Raw genomic sequence first — 21,330 nt, forward strand, 5'->3', positions numbered from 1 at the left:
TCCTCTGGTGGCCGGGGAGCAGCCGGGGATCAAACCGGTGCTGCAGAGGCTTGCTGGCAGCTTCACAACCCAGCGCTCAACTGCTGCGCCACTGGGGAGGCCCTATTGAAGATTTTTAACATCTAAAATTTTAAGAGCTATTAGTAATTTTTTCTTGAATGTCTGGCTTTGATTTCAGAGAAATATTGGCCTCCAAATTTTAGAAATTGGTATTGATTATTCTTTAAATGTTTCATAGAATTAAGTGGTGAAGCAGTCTGAGTCTGAGCTTATGTTTGTGGATAGTTTGGGAATACTAATTTAAACTCAGATTTTCTATTTCTTCCTGAGTCAGTTTTAGGAGTTTGTGTCTTTTTATAAATATTTCCATTTCACCTTAGATATATATTTTTTTTGACATACTTTTAGTATGTTGGGGGGTGTTGTTTTTTTTTTTTTAAGTAGGTACTTACTGCATTAAAGTTGGAGAAAAATATGAATTGGTAGAGAGGACTTTATGGCATTCTAAATGAAAGGAATAGTATAATTGGAACTGATAGGATGCAAGCAAGGGATGTTAAATGGGTATTCATTTTGTTTTAGGGTTAGAAAATCATTTTATATTTAAAACTGTATGTTGATATCAATGTGTGTTACACTGATAAAAATTATTTTAAATCCCCCCTCTCAAAATTTAAATCCCCCCTCCCTACAAGCCACATAGCAAAAAACATTTGACTAGGAGTCATAGGGATCCAAATGTGTCTCTCACTATATCCAGTGACCTTGGAAAACCAGTTAAATATATTTTTGTTCTTCTCATCTCTAATGATGAGCCTAGACTAGATGATCTCTCTAGGGTTACCTAGAAAACAAGAGCTCTGAAAATTCCATGCCTTCATTAGCCAAAAGCTAGCCTAATAGATTTTGCAGAGTTCTTTAAATATAGATTTTACTTGATTATAAACTGTCATGAGTAGATATTATTAGTTACTAGATATTTAAACAAGAAACAAGAGTATTTAAATTAGGCAATAAATTTCATATATAAAGTAAGAAAGTTTGATGTTTTTACCTCAGAGGGATTCATTTCAAATTTTATTTTCTACATTAAAATATATCCTTTTATTAAAATAAAATATGCTTATAGAATAATTCTTATGTAATAAGGATACATCTTGAAGCAAATTCATTAGTGGAACTCACATGTGTAATCACTACTCAATAAACAAAAGACTTTCTCTTGTCCTGTTCCCTTCCCATCATTATATTCTATTTACCACCACCACCAAGTATATTCATTATTAAATTATCTGACAGTTTGAACCTGGCTTTTTTTTTAAGTGCTAGTTACAAGTAAACTGATTTAAGTTTCAGCTTTTCAACATTTAGAGAACAGGAATCAAAAATAGGATAATTTACAAACCATATATTCATTCCTGAATAATTGAGAGCTGGCTAATTGCATTGTGTTCTATAAATAGAACACAGAATGGGGAAAGATACTCTTGTTATAAATTTTTATTTTTTGAAGTGAGAAGAAAGATAACTTTTTAAAAACAAAACCATTTAATAAAATTCTGTTTGTACATCACATTTCTTTATTAGATTATGATGTGTTCCATGTATGGCATATGTAAAGTGAAGAATATAGATCTTAAATTCAAAATTATTGTAACAGCATACAAGGATCTTCCTCATGCTGTTCAGGAGGTAAGTAAACTTCCATGGTAATATTTTTTGGATATGTTTATAAGCTGAATGTTTATATCTATAATACAGATAACTTCAGTTGCTAATTAAGTTATATATTCTACCATTATTATATAAATTCGCCTATCAAATCTTTACTATTTTATGAGTGCTTAGTTATTTGTAACTAAAATAGGGTTAGAAAACTAAGGCACTTTAATATCCAAGTATTATAAAGCGATTAAGGATTACTGTGTCTCTGCAATAAGCAGGATATTTGTAATAAGCTTATGAAATTTATATGAATATATCTTATGTTTCACTTCTGGTAGAGCATTTATAATCCATATCTCAGAAGGCTTTTCAGATTGTTTCTCCCTATATAATATATGTTTCTTCTATTAAAAAGTGTTTGAACTAATAAAAAAGAAAATCTAAAGTCAATTCCATGTTCATTTAACAAGTGTTTTCATTCTTCTTCGTCAGACATTCAAACGTGTTTTGATCAGAGAAGAGGCATATGATTCCATTATAGTATTCTATAACTCGGTCTTCATGCAGAGACTGAAAACAAATATTTTACAGTATGCTTCCACCAGGGTATGTTTAAAGTATCCTTTGACTAATTATAAAACAGTGAATTTCACAAAAACATTAAAATAAATAATCTGTGTTTCTGTTTTTGCTTTAGCCCCCTACCTTGTCACCAATACCTCACATTCCTCGAAGCCCTTACAAGTTTTCTAGTTCACCTTTACGAATTCCTGGGGGAAATATCTATATATCACCCTTGAAGAATTCATATAAAATTTCAGAAGGTCTGCCAACACCAACAAAAATGACTCCAAGATCAAGGTCTGTGTTTCCTCTTTAAGAAAGTAATAAAATAAGAGGTGATTATTAATAAGAGGTGATTAAAATAAGAGGTGATAAGCATACAAATATAAAACTTTCTTCTTTTAAAATAAGCTAAACTATTGAGTCTCTGATTTGGTTTTTAATATTAAATAACAAGATACTAGTTTCTGAGGAGAAAGAAAGATAATCTGTTTATTTCAGTGGCTTTGCAAAATTTAGCCATCAACTTTCCTGATGCTGATATCTATTCCTCTGGTAAACAGTCTGAGAACCAGTTTAATAATAGGCTTCTAATCACTTCCATATTTTTGTAAATATGGAATCTGCTAAACAAAGTAGATTAAATTTGGTTAAGAATTTTTATTTTATACTTATTGGTTATCTCTAAACTCTTTCTGTGGACCTTGCTTTATTATATAAATGTAGATGACTCTAAATTAAATCTTCAGAAGCCACTTCCTAATTCTTCCTGTGGCCTCCTTATATTACCTTGGGCAGGTCTCTATCTCTACTTCAGAAAGGGGCAAATAAGAGAAATGATATGTGTAGCTGTTCTGAATTCTCAGATGAAAGGTTTTGTGCAACTAAAAATCATTATATTATCTTCCACATCCAACCACAATGCTGTCAGACTTTGAAGTACTTCAACTGACTTATTATATGTTATCATGTGCTATTTGAAACTGACTTTATTTGTATAAAGTGGGAGGCAGATTAACTACTATAGTTAATGTACTCTCATTTTAGAAATTGTCAGCCCATATAGTTGTACTTAATGAATAAGAAAACAAACAGAGAGAAAGGGACACATTAACTGCTTAGAAAATATTTGTGAGGTGTGTTTAATTATGTAAGTAATGCATACTCATGATAAAAATTTTAAACTCTACAGGAAAATATAAAGTAGAAAGTAATTGGCAAATTATATAAGTGCTCCCATGTGACCTTGTACCATTCTTTGTTTATATGCTGTTCACGTAGTTGAGTATCTGTGTACTGATACCTACAATTTAATATTGTAATCTGCTACAGTAGCTATTTAATTTACATAGTCCCATACTACCATATGAAAATTTATACTTAGGTAATTTTTAATGATGATAATCCATCTTGTGCTGATAATGATGGCTATTTGCTAATCTTAGTTGATGTTCTTTAGCAAAAAAGTCGTTAAAAATGCTTACAAGTCTTTGATCAGGTATTAAGAGAGTGTAACCAGTATATTCTGGTTAGTCAAATGTTTTATATAGAACTGTGGCTACTTGTCAAGTAATTGGAGGAAAATAAAATCTATATATTTAATAGTTCTATGTGGATATGATCAAAATTTTGTTATGTTAGGCTGATGCTATTCTTCGACTTTCTTATAAGAAACATAAGTTGCATGGTTCAAATAAGGACAACTAACTTATAGAGATTTCTAATTCTAGGGTATATGATAAATAGCGTTTACTGTCTATCAATATAGATCCTAATTAGAACTCTGATCATTACTTAGTAAGTTTTTTGCTAAATGTAACTTGAATTTTTAATGAGAAATATGAAAGAAGTTTTGATAACTTACCATTGATTTATGAAGAATTAAGTAGGTATAACTTAAAATTTTCCTTTACTCTCTTTAAATGTGATCAATGGTAGAATATATTCTTGCAGACAGGTAGTTGAAAAGGCCAGTTAAAAAGACCATGTATGTACGAGACCAGCACAGTGTATGACTAGACTAGCACTATTAGAATAATTCTGTAATGAGTATAATTTTTCAGTGGTTCTAAGAGTAGAGGAAATCTTTGATTTGTTATTTCTGATATTTCAGAAGGATGTGTGTATATTCATCTCTGCACAGTTGTATATGATTTATATTACTAATTTATATTTTATCTTAACAGAATCTTAGTATCCATTGGTGAATCATTTGGGGTGAGTATTTTCTTTCTGTGAAGTATGTGATATATACTATAACTTTAAAAGAAATAGCAGATTTCTATAATTTGAATTTATAAATGCTAGTATTCAAACATCTCATTGAGACATGTTGCATAGAATTAGAAGTATAGATCAGATTTATTTTCAAATTAAATTAAATTTCAAAACATTTATAATTAATGAATTTCAAAGTTGTCATCTAAGCATTCCTGTCACAAGAATATGTAGAAAACAGCTTTGAAATTCAGTAATTATGAGTATGATTTAATATTAGCTAGTCCCCGCCTTATCCATGAGCAATGCGTTCCATGACCCTCAGGGAATGCCCGAAACCAGGAGTAATACTGATCCCTATCTGTATGGACTGCATTTTTCCTATACATACATATTTATGATAAATTTACTTTATAAAGTATACACAGTAAGAGACTGCAACAATAACTAATAAAATAGAACAGTTATGACTATATACTGAAATAAAAGAAATATGGTCTCTCCCGCTCTCTCATAATCTTTTAATTATACATAATAATTTTGTACCACTGTTGACTATGGGAAACTAAAACCATGGAAAGTGAAAACACAGATAAGGAAGTTTTTCCATACTTCAGAATATAATCAATATACTGCAATGTCACCAGCCAGTTCCTACCTACTGGTCTTCTCCTTCTGTACATACAAATATTTTGTTTGTCCTTCTTTAAGGCTTTTAGGATATTATTTCTCTGGTAAATTGATTAGGAATTGGGTACAAGACTCTGCTATGTGATGGTCTTTGTTCCAAAGAGTTCAAAAGATCCAAAGAAAAGCTTGTCTTTGAAATAGTTATTCTACCTGAGAACACACTATTTTACCTGACCTTCCATGAACATCACTAATTCAGCCATCCTATATTCAGTGTGCATTACTGGTAATATATTCCTCCACTGCCAACCCTCTAGAGAGTTGGAAGAAGGCATTAGTTATTCGTTGCTTTTTATGTCAGTTCCTGTGGGTCAGTAGTTCAGACACAGCTAGCTATGTGCAGGGTCTGTCCTCACAAGGCTGTAATCAGTGTGTCAGCCAGGGCTGCAGTTATCTTAACTGGAGGGGGATCGCTTGCAAACTCATGTGTAGGATGTGTAGGATGTTGGCCAGTCCTCCATGACTTTTGGCTCAGTCCATCAGTTCCTTGCCCTGTAGCCTCTCCATAGGGCTACTTGCTACTCATAACTTGGCAGTTTGCTTCCACGAGAGTGAAGACACTGAGAGAGGGAGGGAGAAAATAAGCAAGACAAAAGTCATAGTCTTTTTGTACCTAATATCAGAAGTGGCTTTCCATCACTTTTGCTGTATTTTTTTTTTTTTAAGATTTATTTATTTATTTATACAAGCACTGGGTACAGTCAGAAGCGCGGGAGGGTGAGAGAATTCACCAGAGCCAGAGCGGGGAACAGAGCAGGCAGAGTAACAAAATGCACTGCTGAGGGGAGCAGCGGGCGCGGCAGGAGAGGTCTGTGTACCATGTGGGGCTCTCGCTGGTGGCCGGGGATCGAACCGGCACTGCAGAGGCTGCGGGCAGCTTCGCAGCCCAGCGCTCAACCGTTGTGTCACCAGGGAGGCCCTTGCTGTATTATTTTTGCAGAAGCAAGAGAACACTAGGACCAACTGTTCTCTAGGGGAGGGGGATTATGCAATATAAATAATAGGAGGTATAGGATTAGTGAGAGCCATTCTGGAATCTGTCTTCCACAATGCCCCAAACTGAAATAAACAGAAAGAAAAAGTTTCTGTACTAAAAGACCATGTATTAAAATATATGTTACCAATAGTAAATAAATGCTGTGACTTTTAACACAAGACTAGCTACAGCTATTAGGCTTCATAAAGGAGATGTGGGATCAGGTTGAATCTTGATTGATGTAAAAAGTAAGTGGTTTTCAGTCTTTTTGCTTGCCACTGCTATAAGGATTGAAAAAAATGTTATATTTTAAAGCTGATAACTAAAGGGCCTCCCCGGTGGCGCAGCGGTTGAGCGGTGGGTTGCGAAGCTGCCCGCGGCCTCTGCGGCGCCGGTTCGATCCCCGGCTGCTCCCCGGCCACCAGAGGAGGGTCCCACATGGCGCTCAGACCTCTCCTGCTGCCCGCTGCTCCCCTGTGCAGTGTACTTCCGTCCTTCTGCCTGCTCTGCTCCCCGCTCTGGCTCTGGTGAATTCTCTCACCCTCCCTAAACAAAACAAAGGAAGGAAGGAAGGAAGGAGGGAGGGAGGGAGGGAGGGAGGGAGGGAGGGAATGAAGGAAGGAAGGAAACATGCCTCTATTAAAAAAAAAAAAAGCTGATAACTAAAAATCTTACAATTGACATAGGAAATTTAGTTTTTATTGTATGTGTGCTAAATACATGTTCCATAGAAACCTGTTTTCATATTTAATTTGGGGAATTAGTTAATTTGGTGAAATAAAGCATAAGTAGCAAAGGTAATCCTTACTGTTTAATCAATCAGTCAAATCAGATTTAATTTGTCAGAAAATCTGACTTCATTTTTCAGTTAGAATAAACATGTTAATACTCATCTCTGAGATAATAACCTCAGTCTGGTTGTAAAGTAGATAGATAGGAAAGAATTTTACACATCCTTAATAAGTGTTTTTCCCTTTGGAATTTTTTACTAAAGCTTTCTTCACCTTGCTGTGATAGTGTTACAGGGCAACCCCGCTCTAAAATGGGTTGCCTGACTGTGGGTCCTCACCTGCACTCTTAAAAGGGACTTACACTGCAGGCACACACAAAAGATTAACAAAAGGTTTATTTATAAGGGAAGGGGAATGAGGAAATGTACAACTCAGGGAGAAAACCGGGAGATAAATTCTTAAATGTGTCCTACCCGTTCTACTGACGTAGAATCCCAAATGACCCGCCATGACCAAACCTGACTGGCCAAGAGCCAAGACCCCACTAACATGGCTGGTTTTATTTACAAACAGAGAAAATGACTGCTTAAATTCCACCCTTAGGTCCTCGCAACTTCCCTTTAGGGATCATGGGATTTGTAGTTCCCATTGTCTTGATGGAGTAGGGATGGCATCCACAAAGCCTGCATGGACATCCTTTCCCCCTAACAATTGGATTCTTCCTCACTCAGTGTATGTGTGTGTGTGTGTGTGTGTGTGTGTGTATAAAATCATCCACAGATACATAGGATAAGCTCAAAATCTTAAGTTTTGGAGATTTGATTTTTTTTATTTAAACTTTATGAATTAACATCTCAACACTTTATCGATGATAGTTTAAAATATATGATCTGTCAACATAATACCTATAAAGTGAGTCCAAAATTTTTATTCACTGATAGCACATTTTACTAAATTCTTTTTTTTAAAGATTTATTTATTTATTTATACAAGCACTGGGTACAGTCAGAAGCGCAGGAGGGTGAGAGAATTCACCAGAGCCAGAGCAGAGAGCAGAACAGGCAGACTGACAAAGTACACTGCTGAGGGGAGCAGCGGGCGGCAGGAGAGGTCTGCACACCATGTGGGACCATCGCTGGTGGCCGGGGATCGAACCAGCACTACAGAGGCTGCAGGCAGCTTCGCAACCCAGCACTCAACCGTTGCACCACCGGGGAGGCCCTTTACTAAATTCTTAAGACATTTTTCTCTGGTTATGTTATGCCCTGGAGGGCAGGGGAGAAATTTGTCAAACATAAGGTTCCAAAGAGTTTTACATGCTTCCTAGAAGCAGCTATAGTTCTATGTGGATGTTCTGAAAATGAGTAACCAACTTTCAGAATAGTTGGTGGAGAAGAATACTGCCTCATGGGAAGAGACAGGTAGAGTTTTAAAAAATGGGTATTTAATTGGGGCAGAGTTAGGTTCAGTTACTCTGATTTTGAGATTTTTCTCTTTATTTGATCCTGTAAAACAGAAAATTAGAAATGAAGATAATAACTCTACCTCATTTTTGGACACATCTCAGACTACAGTTAAGGATTGCTAATTATAAAATGCGCTGTTTAATGAGTTTTTAAAAAGAATTCTATAATTTGTAGACTTCTGAGAAGTTCCAGAAGATAAATCAAATGGTGTGTAACAGTGACAGAGTGCTCAAAAGAAGTGCTGAAGGCAGCAACCCTCCTAAACCACTGAAAAAACTACGCTTTGATATTGAAGGATCAGATGAAGCAGATGGAAGGTAGGAACAGTTTCAGAATTATTTCAGTAGTTGAGCAGTCATCTGGAGGGCCAGCTCTGTTCCTGACTTCCACCAGTCCCTTTCATGTCATTGTTATTTGGAAATTGTGATGACGATTACTCAATACAGTAAGTGTGAATACATCCCAAACTTAAGAGCACCATATAAATCTATTATACTTTCCTGAAATTCAATGAAAATATCAGATGTTGAAAAATCTGATTTTTAAATAAAACTGTTGATAAAATTTTAAGTTTTAACTTTAGATTTTAAAATGCTTATTCTTGGAAAATGGTAACTACTATGTTTAATAAGAGCCTTTGAAGAATATATAGGTTTATAAATTTGCGACATTTTAGATGTTTTATTTATAAGCCTTTGAAATTAAAAGCTACTTACAAGCCTTTGAAATTAAATGCTACTTACTAAAAGAATAACATAAGTCACTGGAAGTACTATAGTTACTGGAAATTTGAGTTTCCCATTTATACATATGAAATATTTTATGTTGTTTTTAATCTGCAGTAAGCATCTCCCAGGGGAATTTCAACAGAAACTGGCAGAAATGAGTAAGTAATCATTTTACCTTATGTAAATGAAACAAGTATTTACAACCAACTATTTTCACATTATGAAACAATAAATATATATAGTTCTTTTAAGTAGATTTGCTTATGCATTTAAAATATAATTCAATAGGGAATGTATTATTTACCTACATACATTTGTGGATTGTGAAGGTCAAATTCACCCTTTCTAAAATCATTCGTGCAGGAAGATTAAGAACTGAAACCACATCTTCAGCTTGAATGACTATAATTAGAAACTATTAGGATAGCAGAACTATAATGAGGAACTCTTTAAGAGTGCCAGAGATAGAAAAAGATTTTGTAAACTTAGCATTTATATATATCACCCTTATTTAAAGAATAGCTTTTATTCTGCTATTAATGAACTGTTCTAATTTTCAGGTTTTATTCAAACAAAAGTTTTTCTTTACTGTAAATCAGAATTTTGATAAAGAATAAAAAACATCATATTTCAGGCTATAAAAAGTGACATAAATTTGGAATGCTAAATTAAATCGAATTCTATAGGTAACCCTGACACTGTAATGATTAACTCAGGTTTAAACAGAAAGCACATTAGGAAAAAGATAAATGTTTCCTAGGTGCTACTGAGTTGTCTTGGAGAAGTAGTCGTCATAACATTTCCTGATAATCTGGTGCAAAAAAGAGCTGGGATTTGGAAAGAAAAATATTTAGTTTAAAAGTATTAAAACTCTCATACCTATAGGACACATCAGTAAAAACAGTACCAGTTGAAATGTTACTTTTTATTTTTTTTTTCCAAAGATTTATTTATTTGTTTATTTATACATGCACTGGGCACAGTCAGAAGCGCGGGAGGGTGAGAGAATTCACCAGAGCCAGAGCGGGGAGCAGAGCAGGCAGAAGGACCCAAGTACATTGCTGAGGGGAGCAGTGGGCGGCAGGAGAGGTCTGCGCGCCATGTGGGACCCTCCTCTGGTGGCCAGGAAGCAGCTGGGGATCGAACTGGTGCTGCAGAGGCTGCGGGCTGCGGGCAGCTTTGCAACTCAGCGCTCAACCGCTTCGCCACTGGGGAGGCCCTGAAATGTTAGTTTTTAAAAGGGACTTTCAGTATGTCTCTCAACCCTTAAGGTCCTAACCTTGAAATATAAAGCTTTTAATAAAATGGTTTTGATTTTTAAGACCATTTTCCCTTGTTTATTATTTTGAAGAATACAATTAGAATTAAATATACTAAAAGTTCAAATTTTTTGTGATAAGTGAACTTTTTGGATTTTGTTAATTAATATACTCCTATTTTAACTTTTAAAAATTGTGATTTCCCCCCTCCCCCCAGTACACGAAACTAATAACCAAAATCAGGTCTTGAAAGCATGTGAAAATATTTTGGAGCCGACAAACACCCTTTTTAAAATTAAGGAGCAGAAAGTTGTAAAGAAAAATAACGTGTACTCTCTTAGAGGACAGATCAGTTACTGTAATCAGAACATTTTCCACTAGCACACTTAGCTATGACAGAGAATTCAGTCTGCCAGGCTGAAGTTCAAGGTCTTTGTGCAGCTGGAAAATTGGGGAGAATCAGGAGTTTTAACCCAAAAACTAAGGCGTTTCCTGGGGCCACTCTTCAGTTTTCCTCCGAGACTTGAATTCACAGATCTTCACACAGTGCTGGATTGTTCAGAGTGGAAGGGCAAGCAGAGGAGACTTAGTTACTGTTTACTCCTAGTGTGGATATTCTTTGGACTTTTTTTGTGGAGAACTCCTGCTCATCTCAAAAATCAAGTAAATATTTTTTAAATAATCTAAAAGAGGCCTTTTGTCTGTGTTGTAATTAATAATGCATTTTAAAAATGTACATATCCAAATGAGCTGCAAGATATCATCTTTGTAGTACCTGCAAAGCATGTCCCAACACAAAGAAATTCCAATACCACTTGCTTGAATAGAGCATTCTGGATTCTACAGAGCACAATTCTACTCTGCTGATGTGCTACCCTCAGTCTCATCATCTCTAGAACAGTGATCTTCAAAACTGAGCATATCTGGGAGTATGTAAGACTACTTCTTGGGGTACACAAAGAAAATAATGTAATTTCTATTTATCTTTATCCTATCTACATTTAATGTATTTTTAGATATGTTTTATAACTTATATGTGTATGTTTATGTGCATATGTATTTTATGGTGGTCCATGATCAGGAAAAAATTACTGATGAAGATGTGTGATAAAAAATTTGGAGACCACTGCCTTTGCACTGCTGTGCTCCATTAGTTTGACATGAGCATAAAATAATATAGCAGTCTCCTGCCAGCTTACTTGGCAGCATCAGTACTAATTATTAACAATTCTTCATTTTTCCAGCATCTACTCGAACACGAATGCAAAAGCAGAAGGTGAACGATAGTATGGATACCTCAAACAAGGAAGAAAAGTGAGGATCTCATGATCTTGGTGGGCAATGTGTCCACCCCTGGCTTGATTTTCTGTCACAGATCTAACTGTAGAGCTCTCCCAGGTTGTTTACGGCCCTATATAATAATATGTTTAGTTCTTTTTATGGATATAAAGTGTGCAGATGCACTATGAATGTTTATGCAGGTGATTCCTAAGCCACTAACAATGTTGTAGTTAATAACTACAACATTGTTATTATACGAGATTAAAAATCTTGTGTAAATCCTGCTATTGAAAAAGTTTGTAGCAGATGTTTCCATTTCCAAAGTATACTTGCTCGCTTTCTCGCTTTCCGAGTGGTGAGGATACCCTGAAAGTGGGAAGCCTAACAGCCAAGCCTGAGTACTTCATCTTCTGTTGTAGCATATATGTGATGTTTGCTGTTGTTTTTATTAATTTATATTTATTTTTTTTAATTTAACATGAACCTTAGAAAGTGTGTTTTGTCTTCCAAATGCAATTTGGCTGATTGCCCCACATTTGCCCATATGATTCTAAACTCTTCTGTTCGAACAGATGTTATTAGAAACTAGGAAAAAATACTACTTTTTACATAGTAGATTTTAGTTTACTAATGGAATCTGATGTACTGTGTGGCTTGTTTTATAAATTTTAGCTTTGAAATAGAAGCAGAAAGCAAGATAAAACATTATGATCCTTCATACTACTGATACAGAGCTCATACCTCAGGACTTGTAAGAATTTATTGATTCTTTTCTTCATCCAACTCATGCTTTAAAATGAGGGTAATTAATAGTACTCTTGGTTTTTATACCATTCAGATCACTGAATTGATAAAGTACCCATTTAATACTTGGAAAATAAAGTGTTCCAGTTAGACTTTGCTCACAGGACCCTAATATAGTATATCCCAAGTGCACTTTCTAATGTTTCTGGGTCCTGAAGAATCAAGATACAAAATAATCTTATTCCATAAATAGACTGTTAACTATCAAAGCCTTAATTTTTTCCTCACAGATTTGTCTTATTACATCTCAGCAGTTATTCTGCCCTCCTAAATTTGAGAAGGAGTGCATTTTCTCTGGAATGGTACATGTCTTCCATGTATCTTTTGAACTGGCAGTTGTCTTATCTTATTATTTTCTTCTTTGAAGTCAGTATGGTCTAACACTGGCACATTCAAAGCCACATTATTTCTAGTCCAAAATCGCAGGTAATCAAAGGTATTTGGGGTAGACATTCATATTACTATCTAATGGTTTGCGAAGCTTCAAATTAAAATAGATACATTAGAAAAAGAGGCGCTTTCCCTCCTGGAACCTAAAGGTTTATTTAAACTATCTTGTGTGATTAACTTATTTAGAGATGATATAATTTAAAATAGGTATTTAAAGTAGCATCAACTAGATTTTTAGGAAAATCACTTTGTCTAAACTCAGAGTTCTTTTTAAAAAGAAATCTGGTCTTATTGCTAGAAAATAATTTTATTTTGTGGTCAATTAAGTTTCAAACTTTTGACAGTTATCTTGATAACAAAGACACTAGAAAGCTTTACTCCAGTTTGTCATTAATTTTTGCATGAATGCCATACAAATCAGTTAGATTTGAGGTCAAGGGCTTCTCGTTTGTCTGGGTTTTTGGTTAGTAATTTCATGTTAGGCTTAGTGCCAGAATTTTAGAAACTTCAGAGATCGTGTATTGAGATTCTTAAATAAGGCTTCAGATTGCTTTATTGCTTTTTGTATTGGTTAAAATTGTACATTTAAAATTGCTGTTACCACTTTCTACAATAGTTTGTCTATTTTAAATAAATTAGTTAAGTCCTAATAATAGTCTAATGTGGTCTTTTTATTAAGTGCACTAATGTTCTCTTCTACATTTTTAACTTTCATCTATATCCATTCTAAGCCCTTAACAGGCTTTATATACAGAAGATACCCATATTTATTTATGATTTAAATAAAATGTATAGCCTTGACCTCTTCATACTGGTCAAACCCCTCATGACCAATAGAACTCTTGATTTGTAGTTTTCCCTCACCCTAAGACTTCTCATAATATAAACCTAAATCAGACAAAAATACCTTGTTTCTATCCGTCTTTAGCCATTTTATTAAATATTTGCTCAAGCCAAAAGCCTGTAAAAGTCACCTCTTAATTTGTGTATCACTGATCCTTATTCCCTGAGTACTAACTGATCCCTATTCCCTCTCTTTTCTCTTTACCATTCAGCTCTTCAGAGAGAAAAGCAGATTTTTTATATGTATTTTATTTATTTCTTACATCATTTTTCATTTTTGCACAATGTATGCATTTTCATCTTGGTTATATTCCCCATACAGTTGCAACCCTCTGATTTTGACCCCAATCCCTCCTCTCCCCCAACCCCTGTAGTGTGTCTCTGGTTTATAGTTGCTTGTTGATTTTGATTTTTTCTTTCTTATAGTTATTCTTTTTCCTGGTCTCTTATTTAGGTTTTCTAAATTCCTGCTATGAGTGAGACCATCTGGTATTTTTCTTTTTCTTTCTGGCTTACTTCGCTGAGCATGATCCCTTCCAGCTCCATCCATGTTGCTGCAAATTGCATGAGTTTATCTTTTTTGATTGCTGAGTAATATTCCATTATATATATATATATATATATATATATATATATATACTGCATCTTCTTTTTTTATTTTTTTTTGTTTTAACATTTATCATTTTTAAAAATTTTTTTAGACAATGTTTGCTTCCCCCGACCCCCTCAGGTTGAGTCCCCATAGAATTTCCTTCCCCAAGGCACCCATACACCATCACCACAAGCAGATTTTCTTTTTAAAATGTAAATTGATTTACATTGCTACTGGACTTGAACTATTCACCCTTTTTTGACCTGTGAAGCCATTCCTTCTTCTCCCTTCTCTCCTCTTGCTACTTTTTCTTGCTCTCAGTGCTTTGGCTTCACTGACCATTTCTCATTAGCTACAACACCACACCCTAGATTTTTATATTTGCTATTCCTTCTGCATGTAGTGCTCTGCCCCCCAAATTTTCTATAGCTGGTTTCTTCCTCTTTCATAACTCAGCTCAAAGATTTTCCATGACCATGCCAGCCAAAATCCTTACTTTGTGTCACTCTCAAAAGTGTGACAGCATTTGTCACCTATTGCCTTGACCTGCCTATTTCCTATACCCCCTACCCTCAAAAAAAAAAAAAAGGTTATAGCTGGAAAAACAGCAAATATAACTCAATATCCTGTATTTATGTTGGATGGGACTCTTAGATGAAATGCAGTCTCTTAGGTCAAGACAAAAATCAAGCAGCCTTTAGGCCCTACACTTTTTGTATAGGTGGTAGAAAATTGATCACTTCTGAAGATTAATTTGGTATTCCAATAATTCTTTCTTAAAAAGGGGATAAGTTCAAATTTATTTACTTTGTATTATATTTTTCAGCTAAAAATGGGGGGAAAGGGATTCTACATGCTAATTCTATTACCATCTGGATCACCCATGGAAATGTGCCTAAAGAAGCATATTTTTGTGTTAAATAGTGTACCCAGCATTGGAAAGGATTCATTTGTTATAATTTTTCACTGAACTAAATAGATATTTCACAGGATAACATGAATGAAACCTTATCTCTAGATATACTACATTTCTATAGGTATAGCTTCTTACAGAGTAATGTATTATGGTAACACTAAAGTCTGAGTAGGATTAAAACATGCTTATTTAATATGAACTTGAGGTGGTGATCTATTTTTAAAAATCTGTTTTTATGTCCATTATTTGGGGACTACACTTGTAAATTGTGATGATAAAAATTTAACAGTAAAGTTTAAATTTATTCCATAGATCAACATGCATTACTTCCTACACAGAAAATGTTTTTAACTGTATTTAATGACACAAAATCAGTAGTTTATGTCTTCATATTTTGGAAAAGACTGAGTTAAAGATAGTAGTATCATAATTTTTCTTTTCTCTTTGCAGTTCTTAGAACACTATGTAATTTATAGTTGCTTCATTTTCGTTGTTTTTGATAAAGAATCTTGCATCTAGATGAACCTCACCATGTTATCCAGAATGACTGTGACAATTTCTTCAGGTGTCAGCTGAGGAACATTAAACTTTGCTTTTTATAAAGCACTTAATGGTATCTTCACAAACCTCTATTAAAGAGAAGGACAGTATTTTATTCCTGTAAAATTTTAACCTTTCTCTGTGTAAGGGTATAATTATATTGGAAGCACTAAAACATGAATTTCCTCAAGCAAGTAGAGAAGAAACAAAACTTAAGGGTAAAAAAAAATCTAAGATGAGCTTATGTAGAAGAAAAGTATCCATTAGTTCCTGAAGGAGTGTCATTATAAAAAAAGGTTATACCTTTTCTTTCCTATATCCCTAATTGTAGAGCAGGGTTTTAAGGCTCTATATCCATCTGTTAGAAATACAAGAAATAGTGTTTTTATCCACTACACAGGAGTGTTCATGGCAAGCCTATCCTCAAAGGCCAGAAATAAAGCAAGTATTTTCAGAGACATGTCTCCATGGGTCTCATTGGTGAGCTTCAACCTGGTCTAAAATTAGTTCTTCCTTATTACTTAGAGTCCCCAGTTTTAAGGGCTAAGGCAATGATACTCATATTCTTGGCTAAACATCAAAATTACTTGTGAAGCTTTTTGAGTATACTGATTTAGAATCCTTGAATATGTGTTTTGTAAAAGTTTGAAATTATATTATACCCAGAATCACTGAGATATACAAGTACAAAACTGCATATAACAGTGCTCAGAAAATCTAGATAAAAATGCATCCAAGCAGGGCCTCCCTGGTGGCTCAGTGGTTGAGCACCGCACTGTGAAGCTGTGCGCAGCCTCTGCAGTGCCTGTTTGATTCCCCACCGGCCAGGGAGAACCCCACATGGTGCAGCAGACCTCTCCTGCCTCGCCTGATGCTCCCCCCTCAGCAGTGTCTTCTGTCCCTCTGCCTGTTCTGCTTCCTGCTCTGGCTCTGGTGAATTCTCTCACCCTCCTGTGCTTCTGACCTGTACCCCAGTCCTTGTATGCATAAATAAATATATCTTGGAAAAAAAAATGCATCCAACCTTTCTTAATAAGGCTTTGGAAGACATTGTAAAGATGTAAAGGCTCTGGTCAGTTAGGACTAGCATCAGAAGGTGAGGAGGAGAGATCAGAAACAAAAACTGTGGTTGTCTACCCTACCAGAACCGGGGGAGCTAAAGGTCATACCCAGGTCTGAATGTTCCTTTGCTGGATAAAACTGAAAATCTACCAAAAAATAAAAACAAATGGCATATTCCTAACTTTTAAAATAACAACTAATTAAGACTATTTTTTTTTTTCAAAAGTAGGTTTCTGGTTTAGAACTAGAGGCACCTGAGATTATGCTCCCTCTACTAGATAATGTCTGCAGATACAGATAAACAAAAGGAAAGTAAGGTTTTAAAAGTGACCTCTCCAATAAAGCGCAGTCACAGGCAACAATATGAATTGTAATTAAGTTGTTTTAAAATCATTTGTTTTAGGGTGGACTTTGCTATGATACTATTACCTGAGTAACTGCTTTAAAATAGAAGTTTATATCAAGTGGATTTATATATATCCAAAAAACGTGGTTAATATAATTTTGCTGTTTTCTGAGGAATTACAACACATTTGTTCTATTATCTGCAAATAAGCTTTTATTATCAAATAGTTCAGCATTGAACAAGGTTTCTAATTCCAAAAGCATTTTCTTTACATAGTATCATATTGTGAAATACATATGAGAAGAATCTATATCCTACCTTCCAGCTATTCTTTTGCATTTGTATAAGTTGTTTTAATCTAAAAAGTATAAATTCATCTCATTTTTCTTAATGCTGACCACAAAACATAAGTATCAATTGCTCTTCAGCTATTACTTTATGGCTATACCATGCCACATTAAGGGACTTGCTTTATAGTGATGTAAAAGTCAACTACAAGAAAAACACAATCAGTTTTGCTTACGGGGGCAAATCTCTTTTAACACAAATGTGAAAGGATATGCAATTTTGTAAGGCAGATGAGCCCAGAAACATTCATTCAAAGACAACACTTCATATTTAATGATTCCATGTAAGAATTAATGTCTCAAAATAAAAAGAAAATTGAAATTAGCCCTTGAGCCCCTGACAATTGCCAAGGCCTTTGTGAATCCTAATTAATGTTATAAATTAGCCACTGTTTCTCAGCACATCTACCTGAAGGATATGAAGCTCAATAGCTACAAACTTTTAAATTTGTATTTGTGCAAGTTACTCCTTCATCCACTATCCTGCAAATGAATCTATTGTCAGGGCATACCTAAGTTTTATAAAAAATTAACTGAGTGCCTACTGTATGCGAGGCACTGTGCTTGATGCAGAAAACATGGTAGTGACAGCATTTCTTGTCCAAGTATCAGCCTGTTGAATAAGGGAACATTTGGCCAGCAAAACACACACTTAGACCATTTAATAAAAATGTCCAACTTAAGTGACTCAAAAGAAGAAATAATAAATATAATAAGACATTTTCATTTTCTTTCCCCTGAGCTTAATCACATCTATCAGAACATTTTAATGCCTTCTATGTAAACTTTGAATTTCAACAAATGGGAATACTGACCACAATCCTTTTGACAGAACATAAGTTTTCAGCAAAATGCAGTTCATCATAAATACTATTAAATAGGAATTATTCTCTGGCTTTTGCAGTGAAAATGAAAATGCTAAAATTGTTTCCCACAGCTAAGGATCAATTTTTAAAGGCTCCAACTCTGCTTGCTTTGCTGATAAAGTTCTTCAGGAGATCATGGTCCATTTCTGCAAAACCTGAAGTTTGTGTTACTACAGTCAAATGGTTTATGCAAAACCTGAAGCAGAATTCTTCTAAATCCTAGGAACAATAAAAGTGTTTCAGCAAATTTTAATTTACCAATGCAATGCAACATAACATGAATATTCCTAAAATACACAGGAAAGGGAAGAAATATTTGATAGCTAAGAAGAAGTGCTATTATGTCAATATCTAAAGAACAGTTAAAAACTTGCATAGCTAATATAACCTGTGCTTAGGAAAAATGAAAACAACAGAGTAAAACATTCAAGTTCCTCCACAACAGTGAATACAAAGAATCTGACTTCCCAGAGATAGGTGCCTATGTGCTATGTGCATCAATTCTGTACCTTTTTCTTGTGACAATATTTGTATTCATTCTACTTTCATTATTTGTTAAAAGTACAACATCCCTCCTTTATATTCCTGTAAGGGCTTTACTATTTCTGCCCTTATAAAGAGTTTGTGAGAAAAGATTAAGCCATTAAAAAATGGTCACACTACAAAACTAAAGTCATTAGCAAGCCAATACACTCTTTATCCTTTACAAAAAGACAAAAGTTGGATTTCATCAGACCACACATACCTCAATAATCTTAACTTGGAAAATGCTTTGAAATGCTCTGAAGAAGTTAAGACTTTCTCACTGCTAAGTGAAACTCCGCAGATTGCTATTTTCTGGCTTACTGTAATGCCAAGAATAATCCTATAGTAATTCTGTTGATTAGATCTGTAATCTTGAAATGAAAATGAAGGTGGCTGTATGTTTTTTTGGCACCAGAGAAATTAGAGTGAAAGTGAGGTCAACATGCAGACTCCCACCAATATGCCTCAGACCCTGGGCTGCATGGCCACTTTGGCCCAGGACAAAGTGCTACAGGTGGTGGGCAGTTTTCTCTCTGTCACTGAGACTAATTTATAAAATAGACAAAGCCCAAAATGATCTGCAAGCAATTATATATGCACATTGTATATAGGACTTTTTCCTCAGACACAAATTATAGCAAATACCAAAGGTGGGGAAAAAAAAAAAAGGGCCTCCCTGGTTCTGCAAGGGGTTGAGCACAGCGCTGTGAGGCTGTCAGCGGCCTGTGCAGCACGAGTTCGATCCCTGGCCGGCCAGGAGCAACCCACATGGCGCAGCAGACCTCTCCTGTCTCGCCCGCTGCTCCCCTTAGCGGTGTGTTTCTGTACATCTGCCTGTTCTGCTCCCTGCTCTCTCTAGCAGATGATCTCACCCCCGATGACTCTGGCCTATACCCCACTTCTAAAAAAAAATAAGCAATACTGATATCTATACCAGTATATGCACACATCCAACAATCAGTTGCTTTTTGCTTTTTTCCTTCACCCCATATTCAATCCATCAGTAAGTCCTGTTGGCTTTGCCTGCCTTACCAAAATCCACTTTTGCCATCCCCTCAGCTAACAACTTGGACAGCTCCACCATCATTATTTAATGGGTGATACTGTTTCCTAACTAACTGCCCCTGTCACCCTCACACCACAGCTACATTATTTCCAGATGTCATTCAGATCATGTCTGCTCCTCTCCAGACCCTTCAATGACTCTCTCATATTAGAACTCACATCCCTTAATCTTGCCTGTCCTCACGTACATTTCATTTCCCCTACTGCTTTTCCTCTTCCTTGCTCTAGTCCACTCACACCCCACTGGCTGTCCTATTACCAGGGCCTTCACTTTGCTCTTTCTGTTATCTGCAGTGTCCTCCCAGCATGTGACTTCAGAGCTCCTTCCACACCTCCTTCAAAGTCTGTGCTCAAGTCACTTTCTCGGTGACACCTCTCCCTGATTACTATTTATAATTTCACCTTTAATCTCATCAGGGCACTCTGCATCTCCCTTTCCTATATTCTTTCTATATTACTCATCATCATGTAACATACTATATATTATATTCGTTTATTTTTGCCTATCGCCCTCACTAAAAATTTCCAGGAAGGCAGAGATTTTGGTTAATTTTATTCACCTGCTATACTCTGCATGCCTAGAACAGTAGCAGGCATACAATAAACAAGCACTAGGTGAGTGTCTGTGGAATCAACTAATAAACTGCTCATTTTAAAGTATGAGGGGCAACAGAGAATTGATATTTAAATATATGGTATTCCAGCACTGCAATTTACTAGCTTAATGTCTCCGGGCTTCAGTTTCCTCATTTGTAAATTGGGACTAATAATAACACCTACATCTTGTAAGGTTCTTATGCGGATTAAACAAGGTATAAACTATGCTTCAGATAATCCCTGACTCATGTTAATAAGGTATTAAGTGGTCGTCTAGCATGAAGGATAACAATTTGCTGAAGAAGCCCATTTCTTGCTTATTAGAGTCAGCAAATAAAAAAACAAATCGAATATACTGTCCTTTTTATATAAAATCTTTTATAATGTGTCTCTTTTAATTGTAGTCCATTACACTAATTTAGGGTACAGTAATTAGTTGGACAATCTGTAGTAAAATATGCTATCCCTGTAGGCAAAGTTCACCATTCATTAAGTCTTTAATGAGCATCTACTATGTGTTGGGCACTATCTTAAGCACTAGGAAGATGATTGTGAACTGAAAAAAGTCCCTGCTATTCCTCAAGAAGCTTACATTTTAGAAGGAAGGTAAACATACAAGTAATTCAAATAAATAGGAAATGTGAAAAAGTCTTGGACATTAGGCCTCGTTCAGATGGAAATACTGTGTCTCTACCTAATCATCTGAGGTAACCCATTGGAGTCCAATATTATCATCATGACTTCAACCAACTCCAGGAAAAGCAGAGATTTCATTTGGTCATGAAGCACTTCACATGTTGGTATGTGTCCAATATATTATTATCTTAATGAAAGACAACATTCACTATGCTTTTAAATGT

General features: G+C 35.2%; 2 protein-coding genes across 3 annotated transcripts in view; one reads left to right on the forward strand and one right to left on the reverse strand.

Annotated features, from left to right (window-relative positions):
• RB1 (RB transcriptional corepressor 1) overlaps nt 1–11,614 on the forward strand; it is a gene marked incomplete at both ends in the record, with an annotated part of 147,667 nt that extends 136,053 nt beyond the window's left edge. The window contains 7 exons of the mRNA XM_084234616.1: nt 1,588–1,692; nt 2,158–2,271; nt 2,363–2,526; nt 4,416–4,446; nt 8,484–8,626; nt 9,152–9,195; nt 11,541–11,614. Coding sequence (XP_084090742.1) covers nt 1,588–1,692; nt 2,158–2,271; nt 2,363–2,526; nt 4,416–4,446; nt 8,484–8,626; nt 9,152–9,195; nt 11,541–11,614 — 675 coding nt within the window. The remainder of the gene's footprint in view (nt 1–1,587; nt 1,693–2,157; nt 2,272–2,362; nt 2,527–4,415; nt 4,447–8,483; nt 8,627–9,151; nt 9,196–11,540) is intronic.
• Nucleotides 11,615–18,361: 6,747 nt separating this feature from the next.
• RCBTB2 (RCC1 and BTB domain containing protein 2) overlaps nt 18,362–21,330 on the reverse strand; it is a gene marked incomplete at both ends in the record, with an annotated part of 29,768 nt that continues 26,799 nt past the window's right edge. For both annotated transcript variants that reach the window (XM_084234618.1, XM_084234617.1), the window contains one exon: nt 18,362–18,502. In XM_084234618.1, the coding sequence (XP_084090744.1) occupies nt 18,362–18,502 (141 nt within the window). The remainder of the gene's footprint in view (nt 18,503–21,330) is intronic.

This window comes from Talpa europaea (genome assembly GCF_964194135.1).
Source record: "Talpa europaea genome assembly, chromosome: 6".
Lineage (NCBI taxonomy): Eukaryota > Metazoa > Chordata > Mammalia > Eulipotyphla > Talpidae > Talpa > Talpa europaea.